The sequence below is a fragment of the Vanacampus margaritifer genome, chromosome 2 (assembly GCF_051991255.1).
Source record: "Vanacampus margaritifer isolate UIUO_Vmar chromosome 2, RoL_Vmar_1.0, whole genome shotgun sequence".
Taxonomy (NCBI): domain Eukaryota; kingdom Metazoa; phylum Chordata; class Actinopteri; order Syngnathiformes; family Syngnathidae; genus Vanacampus; species Vanacampus margaritifer.
The window spans coordinates 10335480-10361384 of NC_135433.1; the positions used below are offsets into that span (position 1 = coordinate 10335480).

At 41.0% G+C, this 25905-nt stretch overlaps 2 protein-coding genes across 4 annotated transcripts in view; one reads left to right on the forward strand and one right to left on the reverse strand.

Annotated features, from left to right (window-relative positions):
- The window catches only part of epn2 (epsin 2), a 30687-nt gene extending 8111 nt beyond the window's left edge, over window positions 1-22576 (forward strand). Inside the window, exons 2-10 of one of the 3 annotated variants that reach the window (XM_077556571.1) lie at window positions 9530-10235; window positions 11203-11357; window positions 12470-12582; window positions 13717-13821; window positions 14146-14251; window positions 14981-15133; window positions 15367-15459; window positions 19314-19541; window positions 19639-22576. In XM_077556571.1, coding sequence (XP_077412697.1) covers window positions 9805-10235; window positions 11203-11357; window positions 12470-12582; window positions 13717-13821; window positions 14146-14251; window positions 14981-15133; window positions 15367-15459; window positions 19314-19541; window positions 19639-19946 — 1692 coding nt within the window. In that variant the 5' untranslated portion in view covers window positions 9530-9804 and the 3' untranslated portion in view covers window positions 19947-22576. The remainder of the gene's footprint in view (window positions 1-9529; window positions 10236-11202; window positions 11358-12469; window positions 12583-13716; window positions 13822-14145; window positions 14252-14980; window positions 15134-15366; window positions 15460-19313; window positions 19542-19638) is intronic. The other 2 variants (XM_077556572.1, XM_077556573.1) reach the window with 2 other exon arrangements.
- Window positions 22577-22635: 59 nt separating this feature from the next.
- On the reverse strand, window positions 22636-25058 carry b9d1 (B9 protein domain 1). Its single transcript, XM_077556574.1, has 7 exons — window positions 24877-25058; window positions 24662-24730; window positions 24247-24358; window positions 24027-24123; window positions 23709-23771; window positions 23066-23133; window positions 22636-22945 (listed from the first exon to the last, which is right to left on the reverse strand). The coding sequence occupies exons 1-7, from the start codon at window positions 24937-24939 to the stop codon at window positions 22785-22787; spliced, it is 633 nt and encodes a 210-aa protein (XP_077412700.1). The 5' UTR covers window positions 24940-25058; the 3' UTR covers window positions 22636-22784.
- Between the last annotated feature and the right edge of the window lie 847 nt (window positions 25059-25905).

Below are 25905 nucleotides of genomic sequence, written 5' to 3' on the forward strand. Positions count from 1 at the left end.
AGTGAGTTTTTAAATCCCAGCTAAAGAGGCGCGTGTTACTCAGCAGTGGAAGGAAAACATTTTTCTTAAAAAAAGCACGATAAGTGGACTGACGAGGAGGTGCAGGCCTTGCTTGCCTACTACGGTACGGAGAAAATACAGAGGGAGGGTTTGACTGATCTCGGCGGAATTAGAAAATATACCAGCAAATATCAGCCCACCTTGATTCACTTGGAATACCCCACACGGCAAAGCAATGCCGCGAAAAAATAGGTAGCACATTACAGCAGCACGAGCCGCACCACCTGTATCAACCCCGCCATTAACTCTTTCACTGCCATTGACGTTTATAGACGTCAAGTAAAAACCTACGGAGCACTGCCAATGACGTCTAAAGACGTCATCCAATTATTATTATTATTTTTTTGAAACGGGTGCGGGCAAGGCTTCCGGAGCTGTGGTGAAAGTTTCCAGCCGGTCTGTTGTGCCTAATGACTATTTTTGGCCCCTAGAGGGCAGCGATGACTCTCTTTTGACAAGATCGGGTGGGCGTCAGTAGAGGCGGAGCTAGAGCGTCGAGCAGGAGATGGGAATGGAAGACAAAGGAAAAATGGCGGTCGCGAGGAGCTCACGCCCGAGCCGTTTTTTTCAAAGACCAAAAGCATCGCTGAAAGAGCACATTGTTGACGACGATGATCATCATCGATGATGAAGATGAGGGTGGTGACTCCGTGGTTGGGAAGCATTGACACGGCAGTAGAAGACGTTAGATGGAGCTAGATGGAGGAGGGAACGGGCAATGGCGAGCGTTTGCAAGCAGCTCTACACTTACAAGACGAAAGGCATCGACCAACGCTAAAATAGTACATTGATGACGACGATGATCATCATCGATGATGATGAAGGTGAATCCGAGCTTGACGGCGAAATTGGAACCGCTGACGCGGCGGCTATGACGGTGTCGTAACGCGGAGCAGAACCGAGCACGCACAGGCGGACGTTCGATCGGACGACGGAGAGTGCCCCGAGTCCAATGCATATTCATCGGAGGAAGTGTGTACAGTCTGCTACTTGCTTTTTATTCCTCAGAAAAAAAGGCCGTCAAGAAAGTGTAACGTTTGCACGCAAAACTGACCAATGCGAAAGTGAAAGTAAACTGTTGTGCGAGTCCTGGCGTCTCCTTGCACGCAGGAGAGCGTTACAAAAGAAAAAACTGTATTTGAAACATCCACATAATTGTAAGTAGTACCACAGTTGCACACATTTGTAAATAGTTTGCGAAATTGTTTTGTCAAATTGTTACACTGTTGAATGGAAATAAACGTATTTTGCAATCAAAAAACACTTTTTCATTGTTGGTGAAAGCGTTTTACAGAAGTAAAGCACTATTTAGGTGTTTGTGGCATCATTCATGGACAAAAAGAAGTGTACAATTCACTAGAGTGCATGAAATAACATCGTTTCACAAAAAGCTCTTTTTCTCCGTTTTTTGTTTCAAAACAGAGAATTTCGGTGAAAGTAACCATTTTCTATTGTTGATTACTGAAGAACGGAATAAGGTAGAAACAAACTTTTTTTTTCTGATGAAAGCTGAGAGTCCAATCTTTTCATTTGGTAGTATGTGTGTTTCCACAACATTTTCTGTGGACCTTGAAAGATCACTCAAAATTCTTAAATCGGCTGGCAGTGGGGACAACCCGTTTCTGAAAACGTCTGGCAGTGAAAGAGTTAAGATGTGAATCTGGCTGGTTTAGGTGAACAGGATTTGCCCATTCCTGTCAAAGTCCTCACCATGGCTTTCACACAGGTTGTGGCGCACACAGCTTGCGATCACCATCGATTTGACCAAGTCAGTGTTACAGTCATTTCTTTTCAGAAGACAGCGCCATCTGCCCTTTAGCCGCCCAAAAGCATTTTCCACTTTTCCAATTGATGACTGTAGTGTCTAAGCTTGTCGTATCACTGGTCTGAATGTTCTTTGCTGTTGGAAGATTTTTTTACAATATAGACAAGCATGTCCTCTTTGAGTCTTGCCCTTATTGGGTTGCAAATGAGCGCCGTTGTAGTAAACACGCTCTCAGGCACTACTTGAAGCAGGTACACATTCACTAAGCATAAAGCTAAGCGTGTGCCCGCGGCTAATGCCTAATAACAAACCAACGTTTACTGAGCATAACCGCGGTAGCCGGCTAATGGCTAATAACAAAAACTCGAGGCTTGCTTTCTCTTTTACACCAAGACTGGCAGGTTTGGCTCTCCTGTCGCCGCACTGGCCATACTTAAAGCAGCTGTAACGTAGCTGAGCAATCAAAGTTGCGGTGTGGCCTCTCCGGCCGCTGTCCGCCGTGCCGAAGAGCCTGCACTGCCGGGCCGGTGCTGCGGGAATTATATCGATAATATCGATACCATGACAAATTGATATCGTATTCGGATACGACGTGTTGGTATCAATACTTTTGACAACCCTAATTCATATAGATCCTCTTTAAATGCAGCTGGCTGAACAGTCGTTCCCTTTACTCTCAAATAGTTGTACAGTTATGTTATTTCTGCTAAAGGTTTGCTATTGCTAACAGACACGGGAACCACTGTGAAGCTACGATAGCAACCTAGCACAGCCTTTTTAAGCAATGCAATGTAGGGCTGGGCCATATGGCCCAAAAATGAATTCTCGATTAAAAAAAAAATAAAATAAAAATATATATATTATTTTTAAGTCATTCAGGACGATTACGATTTTAATCGATTTTAATCTAACAAACTCAACCAATATTTATTTACAGGTTTCATTCATTCAAAAATAATTCCTGTGCAAAATGTTCAGACAGCAATAATGTATACTGATTCTAAATCGGGCCTAACATAAATTTAGCATTCATGGTTTGTGTTTAAATGCCACAATTAAGTAGTTGGTAGCTATTGTTAACATGTCTTGTAAGCCACCCATCCAGCATTGTGCAAAATTACAACTCACAATAACATCTGGATGTAACAGAACATAAGAACAAAAGCTTTTAATAATCTAGAAGACAATATTCGATTTTCACGATTTAACACATTTTCAACGATTCGGTTTTTAAAATGCCGATGTATCAAATTAATTTGATTTATTGCCAACGAAAAGCTAGACAGATAAACAAAAGCACGCGTTGCCAGGCACACATGACAAAGTTAGTTCTACTAAAATGTTAGACATATTGAACCACTGTTAATTTCGACACGTTGCTCCGTCAGCCCACTCCAGTAAAACAGGCCTCAGGCCTGGCAATGTTGATTTTGGAAGATTACAGCGAAGATTTGAGGATTGAATGAGTCACAGCTCCACTTAGTGGACAAGCAGTGTAAGGACAACATTCTGCGGCACTCAAACACCATTGAGGATTCGAGGTGCAACGGTTCAGGTACCCTACAATACGGTGGAGGGGCGCTGCTGTGCTTCTGGCTCAGTGGTGGAAATGCCGTATGGGACATATTTCAAGCAACGTTTACAGAAAGTAACATTTCTGTTCGCAGTTTTCACTCTGTCGTCGTCGTATTCGATAACGGAGCCGAAATTATTCCACGCCGCTTCTTCAAACTTTGGTCTGTCAACGTCCCCGCTAGCCCTTGCCATTTTTGTTTTCCTGCTTCTCTTCTGTGTGAGTGGGCTGAACTGCAACAGTCATTGGTCATTAGCTCGCAGGGGGGCGGGGCTTTTCTGCAGCAGGCTGCCTCCGCTTGTGGACACTGGACAGGATTGCAGTAACGCACACACACAGTGGCGTGTACAGCATCGATACAAAATTTGTTGCAGAACCGAAAACCCATGGTCCATAAGGGCGTATTGTCCCGTGCAGGGTGGACCGAACGGTTCGGTAAAAGACCAAGAACTGTTGCATCCCTATTCATGTACTTCTTTTGTGCAAAACTAAGGACATTACAAGAATGGGCTAAATTTGGGCCGATTGTTGATTATTTTGAAAAGCGCTGTAATCGGCCGATTATAATCAGCAGACGATTTTTTTCAGCAGTAGGGGCATTTGGGTTGAGAAAATTCTGTACATTTTGATGGGATGGCATGGGGTGGGTGCACACGGGATTTGGCTGCACCCTTTTTTTATTGGGAGATGCAACATTAACATATTTGCTGATGTATAGTCGTTGGGTCGCATCAAAAAACTTTTTTTTTTTTTTTTTTAAATATATGGCTGGGAGCCAAAAGTGTTCCAATATATCTAAAAATCACACAAGCTAAATATATCTCCAATATATGATATGATTTTTATTTTTTATTTTTATTATGAGTAAATTGTGGTCAATAGGTGCCAAAGCGATGTGAGGTAAAACAAAAGACTGCTTCTCAAGACAATCAGTGGTGCTTTAACTTTAACTGAAGTGACCATCATTGTTTCAGTTGAGTGTGTATAGTCTACATTTTACCATCATATCTGTTGTGTGTTTTTAATGTTTACTTTTACAGTCATAGAGGCCTATATAATTATGTTGTGTTCATTGCATAAAGCTAACATCAGCAAACAAACGTTTGCTAACCACACTTAGACTAGTTAAACAAACCTTTTCAAAAAATGGTTACATCATAATATGTTAAGATGGCCCAGTAGTTTTTTCTTATAGCACAAGTATAATAAACCCTGATTGATATTAAATGATAAATTCTCGACTGTTAAAGGAAACGAAACTGTTTCATATCTAAAATGGCACAGAATAGCTACTAGTAACAACCCAATTATTGTTGAGTACATTACACTATCATATACCTAATTGTGTGTGTGTGTGTGTGTGTTTTTATTTAATTTAATATTACAGTTATTTAGGTCTTTATATACCGGTAGTTCTTTTGTGTTCATTGCATAAAGCTAACTAAGCTAGCAACGGTTTGCTAACCACAGTTAGTTAGTTAACAAACCTATTTTTAAAATGGTTGCCTCATAACGTGTTAAGCTGGAACAATAAATGTTTCCTTTTATATAATGAACACTGTTTTGTTTTAAATGAAAAAAATCTTGAGAGTTAAAAGAAAAAACATTTTGAAGGCTAAAATGGCACCACAGCTAATATAAATGACCCAATTATTGTTAGTAGCCATGCTTAAAAAGTGAGATAAATGTGCGTGCAATCAATGTGGTCAATGACTGTGCCGAGCTAGGTGTCAAGCTCACATCTGATTTTGATGGAGTGGCCAGAAAAGAGCAGCATCTGCAGAATGTGCTGCAGATAGTTGAACTTGACCGCAGCCAACAACCCAACCTTTGCTGCTGCAAACCCAAGTTAATCCCTGAATAACATGGTTACTAGGGGTGTGCCAAATTTTTTTAAAATTTTCATTTAGTACGATTCAGAATCGATTTTAAATGTCCCAAAATCGATTTTATTTAAATTATTTTATACTGTCTTGCCTTTGTCTGTGTGTGCCTTTATTTGGAGCGCTGTTCATGTTGTACCTGGCTTGGCCACTGAGGGGCAGAGTGGTTCCACGCGGTCTAATATACTGTTAAGTTGTAGCCGCATTAGAGAGTAGAAGGAAAAAGTCACGATCAAGTTATTCCAATAAAAGTTTATTTTTTCATCGTGGAGCCTTTCTTTTGAGTGATAAAAGGGCAGAGAGTAGCGCGCTAATTAGCATTAGCGAGTCAGACTGGAGTAGATCATTACAATTCCTTGTACATCTATAGATTGAAGCAAAAATCATTGCCAATCAAATAATTTTGAATAAAAAAAACACAATCGTTCCTAACCGAAAATCGATTCTGAATCGAATCGCAGGCCCGAAAATCGGAATCGAATCGAATCGTGAGACATTCAAAGATTCCTACCCCTAATGGTTACTCTTAGGGAGACATTTCCAGTGGATGATGCATAGGCAAAGTAGAGGGGACTCTGTCACTGACTGAGCAATTAAGTTTAGGGTTTAGTTCAGGGTTCACCACTTCCAGTCCTCGAGGTCCGGAGTCCTGCAGGTGTCCGCCCACTAGCACACCTGATTGATATAATCAGATCATCAGCACGCCTGTTAACGATCCTGATCTTTAGTATCAGGTGTGTTGGTAGGCAAAAACATGTAAAACCTGCACGACTCGAGGACCGGAATTGGTGAACCCCGGTTTAGTTACTTTTTTTTTTTCTTCCATTAGCCACTAAAGAGAGATTCTTCCTCTATGTGTGTCAGTATTGCTACTTGTCTAACAAATCCACACAGGCATGTCCCATTGACTTCCATTCATTATGTCTACAGGACGAATGAATGTAGAGTTTTTAAGGTTGATTTCTGAGAAATGTCCAATTTATTTGTATAGCGCTTTTCAGAAGACGCAAAGACACTACAAAAATACAATTGATTAAAAACTAGTCAAAAGAAAAATGGAAGCAAAACTTCAAAATATTTACAACAAAAAATCTCAACAATACATAACGTAGAATAAACACAGAAGAAACAAGACAAAGGACAATAATCAGAGATTTAAAATCAGTTGTAAAAAAGATGGGTTTTGAGGTGAGATTCAAAAGGGATACGGTATGTCAGTACACGGATGTGTTTATAAGCCATTATTGACATTTGAATCGATTGAGAGATGCTTACATTTGCACTGCAATCGAAGCATTTATTTTTTGTTCTCCCACTCGTGTCGACTCAAGTAGCCTATATGTTTTTTTTCTTTCTCTTTGCCTAGTTGGCTAGGTCGACTGCAGTCTTTCTAAATTTCTGAGGGTCTTACAGAAGGCAGAATTGACCTTTTAGGGCCATTTCTTCTGTACCGTACTGAAGCCTGATTGCCCCCCCTCTGTTCCCCTCCGGCCCGCACTTGCATTACTCTAACCAAACCGTGCTCGGGCCCAGTCGGCTCCGAAATATACGTCATCACATTGATTCACGCAAGAAGACGTCATCATAGTGGGACTGCATTTCATCATCAGACCAACGTGAGCCCTTTGCTGCTGCCATCTCTTTGCTAAGGACGCTATAGTTGTTGTATGGTCAACAGTTCTGGTCGCTCGCTATATAAGGCCTGGGTACGTTTTGCATGGCGAGTCGTTGCCGCGGCTGTACGCATGTGCGGCCAACCGTACCGTTCTCTGGCCCACCTCTCCCAATCGTCGGTAAACTGGGGATCCGAACCGTACTCAGGCGCGGATCGATTGCGCTCACTCTACCGGACTTTAGCAGCTAACGTGCTTTGGGCACGGTACAATGGCCCTAGTGAGAGTGCGCCCTTGTTCCTGCTGACTTGTGAAAAATGTCCCTACTTGTGAAATAATGTCAAACTTAACACTTATTGATCAACTCATAATTGCCAGGCAGAGCCAGATGGGCAAGGTGGGCGAGGCTTGAAAGAGCCCATGATGGATGTGTGAGTTCATATGGAATTGAAACCTGCTGTTGGTTTATGGTTGTCCTATTATTTCAATGGCATGAGGCTGCCTGAATCATTGAGTAGTTTATTTGGATGAACCTCCATTGACACATTTGCACCCTTCTCTATATAGGCTCGTGGCCCGAGCGAGCTCAGCAGAAGGAACTAAGGAAAGGGGTCCGGCTGTGTTTGTGGGTGGGGGTTGTTCCGGTTAGTGTGTGTGTGCGCACGCATGTGTGTATTTGGGCTGGGGTTAGTAGTGGGGGTTGCTGCGATGGACAAGACAGACTCTCTTCTCTTCCTCCTGTCTGCAGTGAGTGAATAGGTGATTATTGCAGCAGATGTGTAATTAGGCCTCGGTCGCATTCATGGGTATGCATGATGATGAGGGAAAGTCAGTGGGGTGGCAGGGGGGCATGCTCCACAGGAATCACATTTCACTAGCATTAAGTGAATTTACGGGATGTGCCAAGTTGTTTCCTTATTCCCCAAGCACCCTCACTCATCCTCGTTTCCGCTCCAGCTGTCCCTCCATGGCATGGCTAGGCCGGAAGCCACCCTGACAATGAAACATTCAAGGAGTGTCTTTGCAAATGACGTGTACGACTCTGAACACTCCCTACTTTTACACCATCACTTGGTTGTGGGGCAAGCTGATACATGCTGAGGATATTACTAAATAGGACATGTCCACAGCTGCCTCTTGGGAAGTAGAAAGGAGTACAGTAAACCGCATTTTCTCTGTATTAGCTTCTCCAATACTGTAAGAAGTGATGCACTTCAATACTATAGTTTATCAATTTTAGGTTTGCCTCTGTTCCTTTACTATCAATTAGGATTAAGATAGAGGCCACAGCTTGCCAATGCTCAAGGTCAGTGGTTCTCAACTACGGTCCCAGAGTACCCCTATCCAGCCTGTTTTCCATGTGTCTCACAGCCAACACAGGTGTTTCAAACAATCAGCTAATTAAAAAGCTCTGCATGTAGCCCGATAACGATCCTCAGCTGTGTTGGCTCAGGGAGATATGGAAAACAGGCTGGATAGGAGTACTCAAGGACCGGGGTTGAGAACCAGTGCTCTAGGTGCATAAGATTAAGTTTGTACAACCTAGCACAGGGGTGGGCAAACTTTTTGACTTGCGGGCCACAATGGGTTTGAAATTTTGACAGATGGGCCGGACCAGGAGCATTTGGACCTCATAGCACAGTAAACACACACAGATAAATGTACAACCCGATTTACTTATAATGTGCACTAAGGACTGCGTTTTTCAAATGTGCAAAATCCACTTATTTAAAACAGCTTTTCCAATAGCTTCATTTTTATTGTTTTAGCTCAACTTTTGCTGTATTTTTATGCTTTGTAAAGTGACCTTGGGTGTTCTGAAAGGTGCTGTTTTTAAATGAAATGTATTCTTATTATTATGATTATTATAAAATAGCCCTAATCCAGGTAGTACGTTTGCCTCAATGAATATGCAAGATGCGGCATTTACACACTATTTGGCAAAGTGGGAGGAGAAATGTAAATAGATTATAATAGCACATACACTGTGATTTGTCAAACCTGGTGATTGCCTCTATTTTTAATAGATTTCAATTCAAGGCGTAAAGTTAAAGAAATCAAGATTTATTGAAAAAAAGATGATCACTTTCAACATTCAAAACATATTATTACCCACTATAAAAAATCCTGGCGCCACCTATTGGTGAAACGCGGGCGTTGCAGGGACAAAATTTAATTTAATGATTTTGAATTTTTTTCTAGCCTTATTGGATAAGTTCGGCGGGCCGGATTGAAAAGCATAACGGGCCGTATTTGGCCCGCGGGCCGGGGTTTGCCCATGTCTGACCTAGCAAGTAGCTATAAATAATTTTCACATAAGAACTAAATGACTTATACTATTTGTTTCACCCTGTTTTTGCAATGTATCAAACATTACAGTCAACTGAACTTGAACAAAAAAAAAATCTGTGTGGATTTCTGTCTTGATTTGTTAACCTTGTGAATTATTTAGATTATTCAATAATCACTAGATCATATGCCATCCTCTTATGATTTTTATTTCTCATTTTGTGTGATGATTTAAAAGTTAAACATATGCCAAGGCCAAAATAGTCTGACAAATTCTTGTCTCAACTTCATTGTAACATAACCTATGTCACCTGTAATTCATTAACTCATATTTTGTACTTCCTAGGTAATGGCATGGATGCAAGTACTGCCGGCACTTTGCGTGTGGAGATGGTTTTAACAGACGTTCTGGAGGACTCAGGAACACTGCGCTGGCCTGAAGAAGCCTCATAAACTCTTATCCAGCACAAAGTTTTTCAGACGAGGAGACATAGACTGTCCTACGTGCTGTGAAAGGACGCACAACTGTTGCTTAAATACGCAAAAGTTGTGGCGTTAAAGCTCCTATCTTTGTGAGAATTTCAATTGTTTATCGTCCTGTGTCCCATCTCGACCGCCACAATGCCGAGCTCCACCATCCGTCGCCAAATGAAGAACATGGTGAACAACTACTCTGATGCAGAAAAGAAAGTCCGAGAAGCCACCTCCAATGACCCCTGGGGGCCCTCATCTTCACTCATGTCTGAAATCGCCGACTTAACTTACAATGTGGTAGCCTTCAGTGAGATCATGAGTATGATCTGGAGACGACTCAACGACCATGGCAAGAACTGGCGTCACGTCTACAAAGCGCTCACCCTGCTTGACTACCTGATCAAGACCGGCTCGGAGCGAGTTGCGTTGCAATGCAAGGAGAACATCTTTGCTATCCAAACGCTGAAAGACTTTCAGTATGTTGACAGAGATGGTAAGGACCAAGGTATCAACGTGAGGGAGAAGAGTAAGCAGCTAGTGGTCCTTCTTAAAGATGAAGACCGTCTCAAAGGAGAGCGGTAAGTAAGATATTAATCATCAAATTCAAACACAAGCAGATCTTTAACGAGTTGTATACTGTTATGTCCTTACTTAAACTCTTAATATCTTAAGCAGCCTGCCTCAGAATTACTGACGTGTTTTGTTGCATATGCATCTTGCATCGTAGCATACGTCTTGCCTGAAGGAGTTCTCTGTGTGGAAGCAACCAGAACATTTTTTCACTGTAGATTACCACCTGAACGGCTGCCGTAGAAATCAGAGAGAAGCGACTGTCTCATACAAAAAAAAATGACCTTCAGAACCCTGCTGTAAACAGAATTTAGTAAGGTTCCCCTGTCTTGCAAAGTTATGTTCATGCATCATCCATGAACACTATAACATGCTTATATTTATCAGCACAGATCAATTTCGTTTCTAGTCTTTCACAGTCATTACAGGCTTGTTCTTTTTACTGCAATGCTTATGTGGAACCTCAGCCAGATGCCTTTACTCATACCACTTCTTTTCTTTTGGGCATTCTGCAATTAACTTTGGGCACACTGTAGACAATCCGTAAGGGCTTGCACTTTCCAACTGTAAGATCATAGTTTGAGTCCCGCTACGGACAAAAGTAATTCCAACTACGGTAGTTGGAAGAGATGCAAATCAAGGAGCCCTTGAGCAAGACATAGAACCCATACCAGGCTCATCTCAGTGGTGCAGCACCATTTTACATGCTTGAGCTCTCCTTGTGTGTGATCTTGTCGGTGTAGTCTACAACAAAAATAAATATACAGCAGAGTGTCAATATAATTTATCCTTGATGAATTAATTCCGAATAGTAGAAAAAAAATGTAATGTTTTGTTTTCAGTAGGTTTTTTTTTTCCCTCCGAAATTTTCGCACTTACTGAATAGCACTGTCATTTTGTCAATCATGAACTTTTTAACGACATGCTTTTAAGCTTGACCTTTTTAAAGACGATTGATGTGTTTGGTCTGGTAAGGTCTCAGGCTTTGAAGACCAAAGAGCGTATGGCCCAGGTGTCCACAGGGAGCAGTCAAATGGGCTTTGGTCGAGGCTCATCCCAGCCCAACCTCTCTACATCATACAGTGAAGAGTACGGCAGGTCCGAGGGCTCGCCTGCCTCCTATCATGGCTGTGAGTACCATTTACCATCAATTACCATTAAAGCACACCATTTTTTAATAATGAAAATGTGTATTGTTGTCAAATGCCCCAGTTAGTTATCTCCTTCCACTCCTGGTACTTTTTGATTCTGGAAGGTTCGCTATTCACTATTCTACAATGTGCCAGCACCAAAACAACTCTACGATGATATACTTGAAACCAAGATGGAGATAAAAGAATAGAAAAAAAACCGAGTCACGAAGTGGGTTAACACACACAGAGAGACAGGAGAATTTGAAATGAAAGTGTGAACATTAGCCTGTTTTCTTTTCACCGTTTGACATGTAGTCGTTTGTACACAGCACCAATGCTGCATGTGTGAGTCTGTGTGCGTTTGTAAGCATGTGTTTTGAGCCTGCGTGGATTGTATGTGTTGCACGCAGTGCACTCTCGACCTTAGTGTGTGGCCCACATTCTTTCAAGGAAGTACGCTTCAGTATGTGGCTCTGAGGCGGAAGGTCCAACAGCTAAGTCACCATTTGAGAAAGGGGAACTCGCCTGGCCATTAGGAATATGACAGAGCCGTCATTGTGGGCGTTGCCAGGAAAGATTTTTGAGATTCCACTTGAAACCCTGGGCTATTGTGTGTTAGCAGAGTGTGACTGAAAACAATAACAACTGTGGAGTTGACCTATCATATGCCCTTGTTCTCAAAGTGTCCAAAGTAGGTCATCATACACAAAACAACATACTCAAAATTGCATATACTTTAATTTTCATTTCCCTAAGGCTCTAAACACACAGCACTCGATTTTTTATGTGGTATCAGCGAGTAGTCAAATGAATACTCCAAAATTGTACAGGGTCTAAAAAAGTATAGATGCATCCCTTATTCCCTAATATTTAAATTGGCCCACAGTCTTTTCTGCAAGTCGACACAGTGTACATATACAAAATGTAAATGGTTGTACTCAAACTGTGATGGGTCATCATGTCCGTGTTCAGCTTTATCCATGTTAGAGTATCTAATCTTAAACAGTCCAAAAGTTCTGAAGACACACCTACAGACACTTTCATGATATGCTCTCTTATGTTCAAGTATGTTGTCTGTAAATAGTTTTGTGTGGGATTTTGTCCATCAGCGACATCTCCCAATGCGGGATCAGAATTGGAGCAAGCCAGACCTACGACAAGCGGTGAGGAGGAGCTACAGTTGCAACTGGCTCTGGCCATGAGCAGAGAAGCAGCAGAGCAGGTACTAAACATGTGTGCTACGTGGCAGACAATGAATCACCATGAGCACACATTACTTCAATGTATTAAATCGTTCTCGTGTTTGAAATATGGCTTTGAATGGCCTGTCTAGTTTCAGATGAGATGAAATTGTTCGGATGGAGTGTACAGACGCTCCCCAACTTACGAACGAGTTACGTTCCGAGCGATCGTTCGTAAGGTGAATTTGTTCGTAAGTTGCTTCAGTGCTATATTTTGTATTATAATTTATGTTTAAAGAGAATACGTACAGTACTGTACTACGTATGTTAGAGAGCGAGAGCGAGAGACACACACAGTATGTACATGTACGTAATAAGATAAATAAAATGAAGTTTAACTTACCTTTGGAAGATGTACTCGATGCTTAAGGATTTGATGGAGGAGGAAGAGGAGGATTTTATATCATGAGAGGTTCTTCGTCGTCGCTGGAATGGGCTTCAAAAGTTACTTCCTCCTCCGTAACTTCAATGTAGGAAGAAGTTGAGGGTCGCGGAGAAGAAGCTGAGGGTTGATGAGTATCTTCCTTGGAGGATTTACTAGAAACTGGCCGAAAGAAGCGATCTAACGACGATTGCACAGTTTTCTTCTTTTTTCATCATAAATGATGCGGTAGCACTGTATGGCATCATTCAATTGATTTGCAACCTTTGTGCAACGTTCAATATTTGGGTCTTGCTGCTCGAAGAGTGCGATGGCTTTATCTATGAGCGACAGGCGTTTCTTCTTCTTCCTCCTCCTCGACACGTTGCTGAGCCTCCAATGCTGGGTGAGCTCTCACAGCGCCAAGCGTCGGTATTAGCGGCGGAAAGAAGCACTACAGTACTCGGAAAAAGGTGCGCAATAAAAAATCTAACTTACAGCATCTCTTTCCGAACATTTTTTGACATGCGCGCATGCGCGCAGACATGTTCGTATGTACCGTTGTTCGTAACTCGAATGTTCGTAAGTAGGGGAGCGTCTGTATATGTTTACTTGACATGAATGTGATGGAAAACAAATAGTGGTGTAAATATTGTGTGCACCTTTAGATTTATATAAAAGGTATGTAAACTAGGCAAAGATTAGGTGTAAATTGCTTGGGTGCAGTTTGTCCTTACTAGTGCCCAATTTACAGGAGGACCGCATACGCAGAGGGGATGATTTAAGACTACAGATGGCCTTGGAGGAGAGTAAGAAAGGCGGACCAGACTCTGGCAAACTGGCAAGCAGGAAAAAAGAGGCAAGTTACCATCAAAGCGTGAACATAAAGTGACTCAGTACCATTATTCTAATTTCGTCCCCTCATGCTTATTTTGCCTGACCTCATCTCCTCATCGCCCTGAAGCAGTAATGAATCTAGCATCTAGCATAAGATGGCCTACTTTTGCCAACTCATTTTGTGCCTCAATAGACTGTTCATTTTATTAACATGAGATGATGCATCCTAATACAGTTTAGTTTCATATTAAATACACAGTTCAGAATAAAAAACATTTCCCCTAATGTTGCTTATGTTTTCTCCCACAAAAGTTTTTTTTTCTCTTACATTCTGCCTTATTTTTAGCCTAAATCATCTCTGATGGATTTGATGGATGCCCAAGGGCCAGCCGCCAGTGCTGATCCCTGGGGTGCAGGAGCTCTGGCCAAAGGAGACCCCTGGAAGCCATATGGTATACATACCAGTACATTTGCATGATGTTGACAGACTGGCTTTAGGGGGGGATGTATCAGGTACAGAGTTCTGTGAGTGCCTCACCCGTATCTGTAGCGCTAAGAACTGTTGGTTGACTCTTTGTTGGCTAGGAATGCTGCTCTGCAGGCCCAGTGACAATAAAGCAAAATGTAGAGGACGGTTTCCACTGCACAATTTCACCCCTGACAGACCACGTTTGTGGAGGAAAATATGTGCTTATTTCTGAGGGGTTGTGAAAAAAACACCCAAAACGGTTGAGTGTGAGATTCTGTATCACTAAACCGATTTTCAGTTTGTTCACTTACCCCACTTATGTTAAATAGTGGTTCTCAGAAAACATGGTCCACAAGTGTGACATGAGAGACCTAAAAGGAAGGAACTTGTTCAGAACCAGAGAAAATTATGTATGCTTTAAATTAAATCGCAAGAGATTATTGAATGTTGTGGTCTATTCACTTGGTTCATATTGGACACACGGCACACTCAAGTAAGCCAATATTTTTAACTGAAGCATTTTTACACAAACTCGTGAGCCTACACTACCTGTGTTAGAAAGTTAGTGACAGCAGGACAGGTAGTTTGAGTCGAAAGAGGGATGGGTTGGTCATGTGACTTCTGCCACCGTAGCTTGCATGAACATCTCATATGAAACCACTCATTCCTGTACCTCATGATGACCCCACCCATGCTGTTTCTGACTCCCAAGGTTCTGCCTCCAAGTCGGCAACCTCAGCGGACCCATGGGGGGCTCCTGCCTCAGTTCCACCCATAAAGAGCAGTGATCCCTGGGCATCAAACTCCACTCCTGCATCTGATCCGTGGGGGTCGGCAGCTACCCGCCCCAAGGCTTCCAACACAGGTAACGCATAGAAAAGTGTGCCATAGTGATTGTGATGTTATCAATGATGAGGTAATTATGTAGAACGAATTATGGAACAATCTGCTGGAGACTTAAAAACTGTTTGGTTGTGCCATTTGCGTTTTTGTTTCTTTGAATCCACTTGGATATCCATACACATATTTGTTTTGTCTGTTATCCTGTGTCCATGTGTTCGTTTTTGCTTTATATTATATGTATATGTTCCCATCCAGGTAGCTTTGACCTGTTCAGTGAATCCAATGGTACGTCCAAAGAGGACTTCTCAGAGTTTGACAGCCTGCGCTCCTCCTCCTCTGTCCCTGCTGGTACTCACCCTGTCCTTGTCTCCCTATTGACACAGTCTGTGTTGTTCTTCCTCTGTGCCCTCAGATGTCCCAAAATTTCTGTAGGGCACAGACATGTGTCCTGTCTCTGTATGTATGTTATACTACCAGACTGGAGCAATGAGCCATGACAGACGTTTTTCTTTTCCATGACAAAACTAATGAAAGAAATGCTGCCATTACAATATGATTTTGGAAAATAAGGCATTTGCGCTTGTCTGGTAATGTATCACTAAGGGTGTTAATCTTATTGTGGTGTCACCTATCTGTACTTTTTTTCTCACAAGGCTCAAAATAAGCAGTTTCGTATCACGGTTTGTGAGTCCAAATTTTGTGCCTCAAAACACATTAAATAGCAAAACTGAGAATTACGGGCTTTTAGCAGGGATGTGATTTTTCCGCTAATTCGCAGAATTCCACTTTTTTTTTTATCTCCCCCCCCCAAAAAAAATCCGATTTTTAAAAAAAAATTTTTTTTTTTTTAGTAGTTCATTGTGTATGCACATGACTCCGACAGATAACATCTTCTGCTATAACAAAGACATTTGTGGTATGCTCTAATATGAGTTACTTTTCATTTGGTCATGATACAATTATTTGTTCATGAAATTTGAACTCTTCAACATTATTTATGTGTTAACTTAGTAATCACATTAGTTAGATATGATGATATTCTCAGTGATAGTTTTTAAAAGCAAAGGTAGTCCAATGTTTTTGAATGTGACTGATTTTGAGTTGACTAAAACTGCCATTTTATATGGGATAGTTCAATATACATTGAAAATTTATGCTGTTGTTTTGTCTATTTCTTTGTTATGTGAGTGCATTGAAAGTACTTAAAAACACGGAAAACCCATGAGCTCCGGGGGGGCTCCGCCCCCCCCTTGTCCCCCCACCAGGGCACTGCCCTGGACCTAGCTGGGTGCCAGCGGCCCCCAGACCCCCGGCTAAATTTTCAGATAATTTCACTTTGGTCAAATCACATCCCTGTTTTAGGTTTTTCCAAAAATTTAACCATCAAAATGGTCCCAAAAAGCTTCGCTGGGCTGGATGCGCTTGTGTCTCCTACACTGATTTGCAAAACAGCTCCTCCAAGAAAAAACAAAACAAAAACACAAAACGATGTTGAGCCTATAAGTCTACGTAAGTCTTTGAAAGGTTTCCAAAAATCACCTTGACACAGGTGTTTGTGGTTTTCCCTCTTGTGGTGAGATCCAATGCAAACATGTTGGATACCGTCAAGGAACAGAACATAAACAGTGGTTTTAAGAGTTTCCAAAAAGAAAAGCCTGTTTGGAAAATATGCCAAGGTTCTGTTAAAGCAGCAGGCTTCTCAAGTGATTAGCTATAAAATCTGAAGGGTTCCTGGGAGAGTCAGTTCACCCTTTTTGTCATAGTCATATGTGAATTGCTAATATTAGTTCATCCTAAAGACACATGTAGCAGATGACTTGCTGGGTTTGGTGTGTCTCCATCACTCTTTTTATCCATTGCTACCAAAAAGACTGTCTGTCTCTGATGTCCTCCCATTATAGCCTTTTCTCATTAATGTACTTCATCAAAAAAAAAAAAGAAGTCACAGTGAAAACTCACCTGCAGATGTATCATTTTGAATTGAGCTTTTAATGTTTAGATGTTTTTATCAGCAAAGCACTACTTGCTGACATAATTTGATCAAATTACCTTCAACTATATGTTAATTATAATTAATGATATTCATCTATGTGACAAAACACCAATCATGTTAATTTCTCACAATAATGATTTAAAGGGATACTTGACTCATTTAGCCATTTTCAGCAGTTAGAAGTGAATATTTTGTCTATAATTTGATAACTACGACGGCGTATTAGGGCCACATATAAAAAAAAAAATTATATATAAAAAAAAAACTTGCAAATTTGCCACTTTATAAACTCTTAAATTTGTGAGAAAAAAACATAAATTTGCGAGTTTATAAAGTGGCAAATTTGCCACTTTATATGGTGGCAGATTTGCGAGAAGAAAACAAAAAAAACTTACGAGAAATACTTGTAGCGTACTACTCGACTGTTTGTGCCAATACTTTCGGGTTTCCAAATAATGAGATAGTTATTACTTTAGAATAGATTAACCATATCATGTTAAGCATACACTCTTTGAACCGTTGTGTACGGCCACTGGCCAGCGACAAAGACGCCTCGCTTTGCGAAGGTCCACACCCGGACGATCAATTTAAGTTAATTTGTTAAATTGTATATTTACTTGTACATTCATGGTTCCAGAATTATTATTTACACATTCATACATTTATTATTATTATTATTATTATTTTTATAAGTATCTACGTTGATGTGTCGAATCTGCTGCTCTCCGTCATTCACTTGCATTTACCTAAAGTATGCTAGCATCTGATTGGATAGTGTTAGTCAGCTAATAGGGGATCAGGAAGTGTTGTCGCTCTGGCTGCGGTGAATGACAAGTAAAGCTTTAATTTAAGAATGATCTGTCTCCATCCTGCCTTTTCATTTTTATAAACAGTGTCTCATTACCCACCAACGAATCCTCACATGATTAGACTATAGCTTAGATACGTGTATTTCTCTAAAGTTTCAGATTTTTTTTCTCTGAATATTGCCCCCGCCCTCTAAAAAATATTTAGATTTATACGTGGTCCTAATACGCCGTCGTAGATAACTACTACTTTTCATGTACAAGTAATACCTTTAAAAACAGATTTTGCCACTTGACTGAAAATGACATCACATTTGCTCAGGGCGCACGCAGGTAGCAACCAATCATGGCTCAGTTTGCGAACATCACATGGCCAAACCCAGAAAAAAGGTGAGCCACGATTTGGTCCTAACCTGAGCCCCGAGCACACGTCATGTCATTTTCAGTCAGCAGCAAGTGGCAAAATGTATTTGTAAAGGTATTAATTGTACATGAACAATAATGAAGTTTTTCAAATTAATTATAGACAAAATATGAACTTCTTACTGCTGAAAAATGGCTAAATAAGTTAGGTGTCCATTTTTTAACCTGTAGGAAACAAGATAAATATAAAATTGGAACATTTGATTTAAATAAATTTATATAAGTATTTTCAAATAATCACTTTTACAAAATTCATAGAAAATCACAATGCCTCATTACTGGTAAGCTACTTTTATGAAGGCCCTTGAGGGCTGTCTGATGCCCACTGGCACCTCCATGTTGGTGAACCCTGCTGTGTAGTTTATCATTTTATACTTTAAATAGCTTCTCTTTGTAGTGTATGTAACTGAATATACTGTACAGTTGAGGTGCAAAATATTTGCAAATCATTGTTTTCTGCTATATATATGTACTACACAAGGTCCCAACTTCACTGAAATTGGGGGTTGTAATATTCAGTATTTTTTGGTACAAATATTTGTTTATTCAATTTAAATTTGATTGGTGCGACACGTGCTAAACCGGGGACAACAAAAGGCGGTAAGTTGGTGAATGAAAATTCCAAGTGAGATGATCCGTTGCGTTGCGTTGCGCGTCATGAATGGGAATAAAAGCAGCATCTCCCAGAACTGGTCAGTCGAGTCACAAACAAGGACGGAGTGATGGTCACCATCACTCTACAATCTACAAATTCAAGTTAAAATGCTATCAACACAGCATGACACAATACAGGTCGTAACGTGTTTCAACGGTGTGGCTTTTTAAGAGAGTGCGGGTAGTAGAATAGTCTGCTAATGGTCGGCATATTGAATAGGATATACAGTATGTCAAAAGTATTTGTACTGTATTCTGTTTTCATTTACATTCTACTTGATTTGTAATTGGGGTTTCTACATGTGACAGCAACTTCTGTTTTGCAGGTGATGGTGGTATAGCATCCTCAGTTCCCTCCCAAGCCAGTCTTGCTAGCAGCAACAGTTTGGACCTCTTCGACCCCCTTCCCACTTCCACCTCGACTTCATCAAATCCAACCAGGAAGACTCCAGAGTCTTTCCTGGGCCCCAATGCTGCCCTGGTCAACCTGGATTCTCTGGTGACCAAACCAGCCCAACCTGCACCAGCATTCAACCCGTTCTTGGCTTCGACAGGTAGGCACATGTCAGCTGGTAAGATGCAATTGTTTTGAGCCAACAAAAAAAAACGACCGAGCATCATTTTGTGCGTCCACGACCTGTGTTCATTTAGGTGGCGCCGCTGCAGCCTCCTCCGCCCAAGCCAACCCCTTCCAAGTAGGCCAGCCGACTCCTCCAACCCTCAACCAGATGCGAGTCAGCCCCATGCCGCCGGGGTTCGCCAGCGGCGGCATGTCCGATTCCATGGCCATGCCCTCCTTGCCCAGCCAACCCATCACCATGGTCCCTTTGGCAGGCATGGCACCGGCGGGACGCCCGATGCCCGCAATGGGGGTCGGCGCTATGTCCCAGCCGTTGATGAGCACGCCCCCCCAGGCTGGGGCGCAGCCCACTGGAGCCACCAACCCATTCCTTTTGTGAAGGGATGACTGCGGGACAACTTAGACCCAGAACCCCCTCACCCCCAACCTCTAGAAAGCTTCATCGGGAAGTTGTCTCGTCCCACGTCTCCCTTTTCTAACCAACCTGCAGCAAGGTCGTAAACAATGTGGCATCCTTTTAACATTACCACACGCTTCCTCCTCCTCTTCCTCGCTCAGTGCTACAAACTGCCTACAAACTGTGTTCCATTTTGATCCGACACTGATGTAGATCACTGTCCATTTGGCATGAGAGTTAGAGTAGCAGGGGTGTTAACATTTTGTCCCCCCCCCCACAGGAGGTTACAGGTTAAGACAGTCCACTTGTCTCTCACCCGCCTTCCCTGTCGCCGTAGGATTGCTCCTTTCTTCTGTGGAGTGACAGAAGCCTGACTCCACTAACGCCAGGATCTTATCCCGTCACTAGAGCTAATCTTTTATAAGCCGTCAGCTGAGTAGTGCGCGCGTGCGCATGCATGTGTGTATGTGTGTGTGAGTGGTTGCACATATTAGTGCTATTACACTGTGTAATTTCCAGTAAGCTTTTCTTTCACTTACTGGAGTTAGAATGATAGAGACGGTCAGATATGTTTATACTGTGTGTGTGTGTGTTCCGAAGCAGGGATTTTGCACATTTTGTTGGCTTGTTTGTGTTTTTTAACAAATTATTTCCGCAACTGTTGGGCTCACCATGACACCTTAGCATAGGCAAGGAGGCTAGCTGCAAAACATGATGTGACAGCTTAAACTTAACTTTTTCTGTACCACTCCATCACAGCACCCATATGGGCACTCCATTTGGACCCCTTTCTGACCCAGCACAAAACATGCTGACCTCCAAGGGTCACGGTTTTTAACATTGTGAATGCTGAGATGAACTGTCAATGGCCCAAGCCTACAACTCCATGAGACGCCCGACATTAATGCCCCACCCAAATGTTCATTTAGATATTATTACATGAACTGTGATAGAATCAGTATTCAACAATATAGTGAGGCATTGTGGGAAAGTTTATTTTTTTTTGTTTCTACTAGGGTCAAAGGGAGTTTGAACGAGAGATACCAGCTTCCATGTGTACTTGAATGAGCGAATGTCAGTTTGTAAGTAGAGTTCTCCCCCTGTGGTGGTTAAGTCTGCAGCATCTTGTGTTGGCACGTTGCACAGTCAGCCAATCAGCAGCGTGAAGAGTGGATTTACTGTGACTTAACCATCTGCGATGATTTTATCCGGTGAACACGCAGCAAACTGTGTTACAGGGAGGAGGTAGTAGGTCATTTCTCATGGTTACTTTTTGCTATTTACTCATGTTAATCTTTAACAGATCCTTTTTTACGTTGTTGAGGTGTTTACTAGCTGCATTTTCTATTTTAGTGTTTCACCCTATGGGTCAGCCATTCTCTTCTCTTAGAAGCACAACTGTTACCAAAGTCACAGCGACTAATCTCTGAGGATGCCCCCTTACCCCCAATTTTTTTTCTTCCTAGAGTAGACCCAGCATCAGGGTCACACGGCACAGTTTTTTTTTTCTGTTAGTGGATGCACACTCCATTGTTACTTTTTTCCATGTCATCTATTTTTAAGTTTGTGCAAAAATGTTTCTATATTGGAGGATTACTTTGTAGAAAAGGTGAGTATGTGTAATAAGAGATGATCTTCTATCTCTTCAATTGTCTATCACTGCCAATATTTTTACTTTGTGTTTTCTGTTATTTTGGTGTGCCCCCCCCCATTGGATGTGCTATGCTAGCTAAACAGGACCCTTCATTTTGCTCTAAATGCAGACATTTCTATCAGGCAAATGGAAGGGCAGCTTCAATGTGCATGAGTTGGCTAAAGCAGAGGGAAGCTGGTGATAAAAAAAAAAATGCTTGGCTTATGGATGGGTGATGGATGAACTGAATTTAATGCATACAGTCCAGTGAAACTGTTGAATTGCAAACAAAAAATATATGCAAAGATTGCAGTACCATTTAAAGAAAAAGAGAAAATGCCTAATGTGTTTTGCAAAGTTGGATTTGCGTAATACTCGTTTATTGAACTGCACCTACAGTAACATAGCTAAGACGTACCGTTTTTCTCCCCCTCCTTGATTTCACTAACATTCAAGCAATGATGGGAAAATGTGATGGCTGCATTAAACAAAACAAAAACAATGTAACTGTTGGATGACACTTCAAATGAGGACTTTTTCCTGACTGTTTCACAGTGTAGTTACATGTGGCCTGTGTTAGGCAAGCTCATGATGCATCACTATGTATTCACTATGCTTTTATTGAGAGGAGTAACTGACATTACAGACTGTCTTTATATGCATTAATAGCCACCTTTTTATTCTTCTCCACGTCTGTTTAGTTACCCTTGTCGTCGTACTGGGAGCAGGCTGCTTTTTATTCGATACATGCTAAATCTGTCGGCATTATAACTGTATAATATAATTTATCATTTGTACTATTGTAACATACCGTTCTTTTTTTGACCTTTATTATTCTGTGTAATGGGTTTTTGTAGGTAACGTCACCGTGGAATCTTAACGGCATCTAAACAAATGAGCGCAGCAGGCCGCAGCCTGTTGGTTGAAGATGTGTAGCTTCATTGGATGAAAATAAAATGTATATCACTTCAGCTCTGTATTTTGTGTCAAAAGCCTTTTTTTCCCTCTTTTTTTTAACATTTCAAAAAATAGATAATCTCTGTAAAGTCAAACTTTATGTAAAATAAAAAATACAAACTGAAAAACCAACATTTACAAAAACATTTGCATAACACATTTTGAATATAAAACTATGTTTTTGACTATTCTAGGGAACATAATCAGAAAGTTAGAATGTTTTCACATGATCACAAATTTGTCTGTTCCTCAGTAGACCAGCCAGATGAGGTGGCATGAGACTGTGTGCTTGAGGAATTTGATGGTCCAGAATCATAGCCCAGTTTCTTCATGTCCTTCATTATGATGTTAAAGCAGACTGTAACAAATCCTTGGGAGCAAACCCGTGTCACTGTAATAGTAAAACAACAGGTTACCTAATGTGAATGTACACACACGCACACACTCAAAACAATTTCAATCTCGTTGCTTCTGTTCTAATTTACCACTTAGAATAAACATCCACATATACCTTCTCGCCCTTCGCCCTGGGCTACCACTTTCGAGTCTGTGTACTCGGGTCGACGTCCCCAAAGCCAACTACAAAAGAGGGAGTTCAGTTGCTGATATGCCACATTTGTAATATACAAAACCGTAAGACATAATTGAAATTCACTGAGTTTTGATGGCAGTGCAACTGTATAATTGGGCCCAGAGTTATTTGGTCAATTATGATTTTGCCTTAATACACAAACTATTTGAAATGAAACTATCAAGTGAAGCATACTTTTAGCTTTAAGGCTTCAGAAAAAAAATACACACGTCATTTACTGTTTCAGAAACTGCAGCTAATTTGCAAATGACCAGTTATGTAAATTGTTAAGAGCTCTGTCAAGCATATATATTTAGGTGGTTGAGACTTAGAAACAAACATATTTTGATTTGACAAGCCATCAAACTCAATGACTGCTTGAAGTTTGGAGACCATGGACATCACCAAAGTTTGGAGTTTCACCCCTGGTAATACTTTACTAGGATTTCATTGTGAAACTTGAAACTGAGAATCTATCAATAATATGTTCTTTGCTTTCTGTCAAAAATCCCTTGTGTATAAAAGGAAAAAAAGTGACTAAATACTGTACCGCCACTGTACCAATGGTGACCTTTCAACTCACCTAGTGAACTTTTGAAGTCTCCATGTGGGGTCAGGAACAAACATGGGGAGGGTCCGGGTATGTCTGTGGAGGCCACCAAATAGCTGATATGTTTCACATATTTCAAAGGGCATACAATAAACACTTGCGAGATGCTTCAAAAGTGTTGTTTAGAATTCTCAGATATATATTTTGCTACAGCTCTTGAATTAGATCAACAAGTTGTTTGAGCAGTTTGAATATATATATATATATTGTATAAGCAACATTTCAAACTAAACTGAAAAAGAATAAAATGGGCGGATACGATTTGAAGGCGATAAGGGTGCCAGCACTGACTTTCCAGGTGTTAAGGGGACGTGCGTTGCTCCATAGCCTCTGACCACATCGTTGCCAAACACATCTGGTCCATACACACTCAGAACAAGTTGAGGCCCTGATTTACAAAGAGCACATTGGATTTTGATAAACATTTTGTCATATTAAATTAAATTATTCAATCAATTATCTCATGTGTGTGTGTGTGTGTGTGTGTGTGCAACATGTGAGAGATACTCACATCCTGAGGGGTTTGTGCTCTTAAAAGTTATTTCCAGTGGGAAGTTCCATATCAATTTGTGTGACGACTGACTGCCTTTACTTGTTATTTGAGTGATGCCTTCCTCCAAACCCTAGAGAAGATTAAAAACAACAATACAAATATAAGCATGAAAATGGGTAAGCAGTAACAAAATTGAAAGATAACTATTGCATGGAGGAAAAATAATAAATAAACCCACAGTGTGTTTTTATATGGTGCTGGAGCACCCCCAGCTGACTTTGGGCCAGAGGTGGGGCATACTACAAAGGTGCAAGAGGTGGCTGGTCGCCATAAATTGTTATTATTTAAAAAAAAATATATATATATATTCTACAGATTGTATAGTGTTACATAAAGCTTTACAGTAAACCATTGTATTCAGAAGGTTACTCACAGTGGTGGGCATCCAGTCTTGGCCGTAAACAAAGCAGTATTTGCAGTACAGGTCGTCATAGCTCGGAAACTGAAATTTAAAAAACACGCCATGTCAATGTGCTGAACTAAAGAGTAAATACTCGTTCTTGAACTTGCACAAATGCCAAGCGTTACAAGTCTTCTTAGCTGGCTAGCTAGTGTTAGCAGCCACGCTAAGCACGAAGCAAAACTCACATTCGCTCCTTCAATCTGTCCGTTCACCGAGAGAAGAAACACAGATGGGTTGCTTGTAGCCATACCGGCTTCAAACAATACATCGAAATCTGTTTTTAGAAGGCTATAGTTTTAGAAAATTAAAACATTTTGACTGCTTCCTGTGCTAGCCGAAGCCTCTCTGTTGCTAAGGCGACGATTGCTCCGCCCTACGGTTCCTCACAAGGCACAAATTAGACAGAAAATAAAAGGCAGAAAAGATATAACGTCTAATGTCCACAAGATGACAGCAGTGTAGCAAATATTGAACTGAAGTAAGTCAGTAAATAATACATACCTGTATTTTCAATTTTGGCTTTGATTTGAGTTGCTTAGCAATGTTAACAGTGTTTCAGCTATACAGTATTTTTAGCCATTAGCCACAATTTGAACTTAGCATGTCAACACAATAAGATACGGGTTTACAACCATGTGATTCCCGAGCGCAATCATTGCTGCTCACCGCTCCCTCAGGGGATGGGTCAAATGCGGAGAACGAATTTCGCCCCCACTTAGTTGGGTGTGACAATCAGTGGAATTTACCTTACATTTACAAACTTTTGGGGGCAAAGAGGGGGTACATAAGCCAAAGACCCCCTCATAAGATAAACACAAATGAAACAATCTATTAGTTGGTATAAATGTTGTGTGAAATCCACAATATTATTTTCTTGTGGCCCACTAAAGCAAATCGCTGGCGTCACGGGTCCCTCCAAAACCTCACTCTTCAGGAGATTAAAAAAATAAGTTTAACCCTTAACATTGTATCATCAAAGAGAGTAAGTCAATTTCAATACTTCATATTGGTCAATAATTTGTAAGATTTACACCTACACATATGGACCTGTGAAATTGTTACCAAGGAGGTTCTGGCCTGGCAATGTTTCTTACTAAATGGGCTTGTTGTCTTTATTTTAGCAGAAAATCAGTACAATAACTGCACTTCACTCACTTTTTACTTTATGTTACAAGCATTTCTCCCCCACCACATCTCATTATTTGCATGAACAA

Bases quoted from the DNA above. Each gene is read 5' to 3' on its own strand.
- b9d1 (XM_077556574.1), bottom strand. From the start codon at position 24,939: ATGGCTACAAGCAACCCATCTGTGTTTCTTCTCTCGGTGAACGGACAG. The intron at 24,124-24,246 runs GTGAGTATCTCT...TTTGTAAATCAG, and splicing joins GAGCACAAACCCCTCAGGAT to GGCCTCAACTTGTTCTGAGT. The intron at 23,134-23,708 runs GTGAGTTGAAAG...CCTCTTTTGTAG, and splicing joins AGACTTCAAAAGTTCACTAG to TTGGCTTTGGGGACGTCGAC.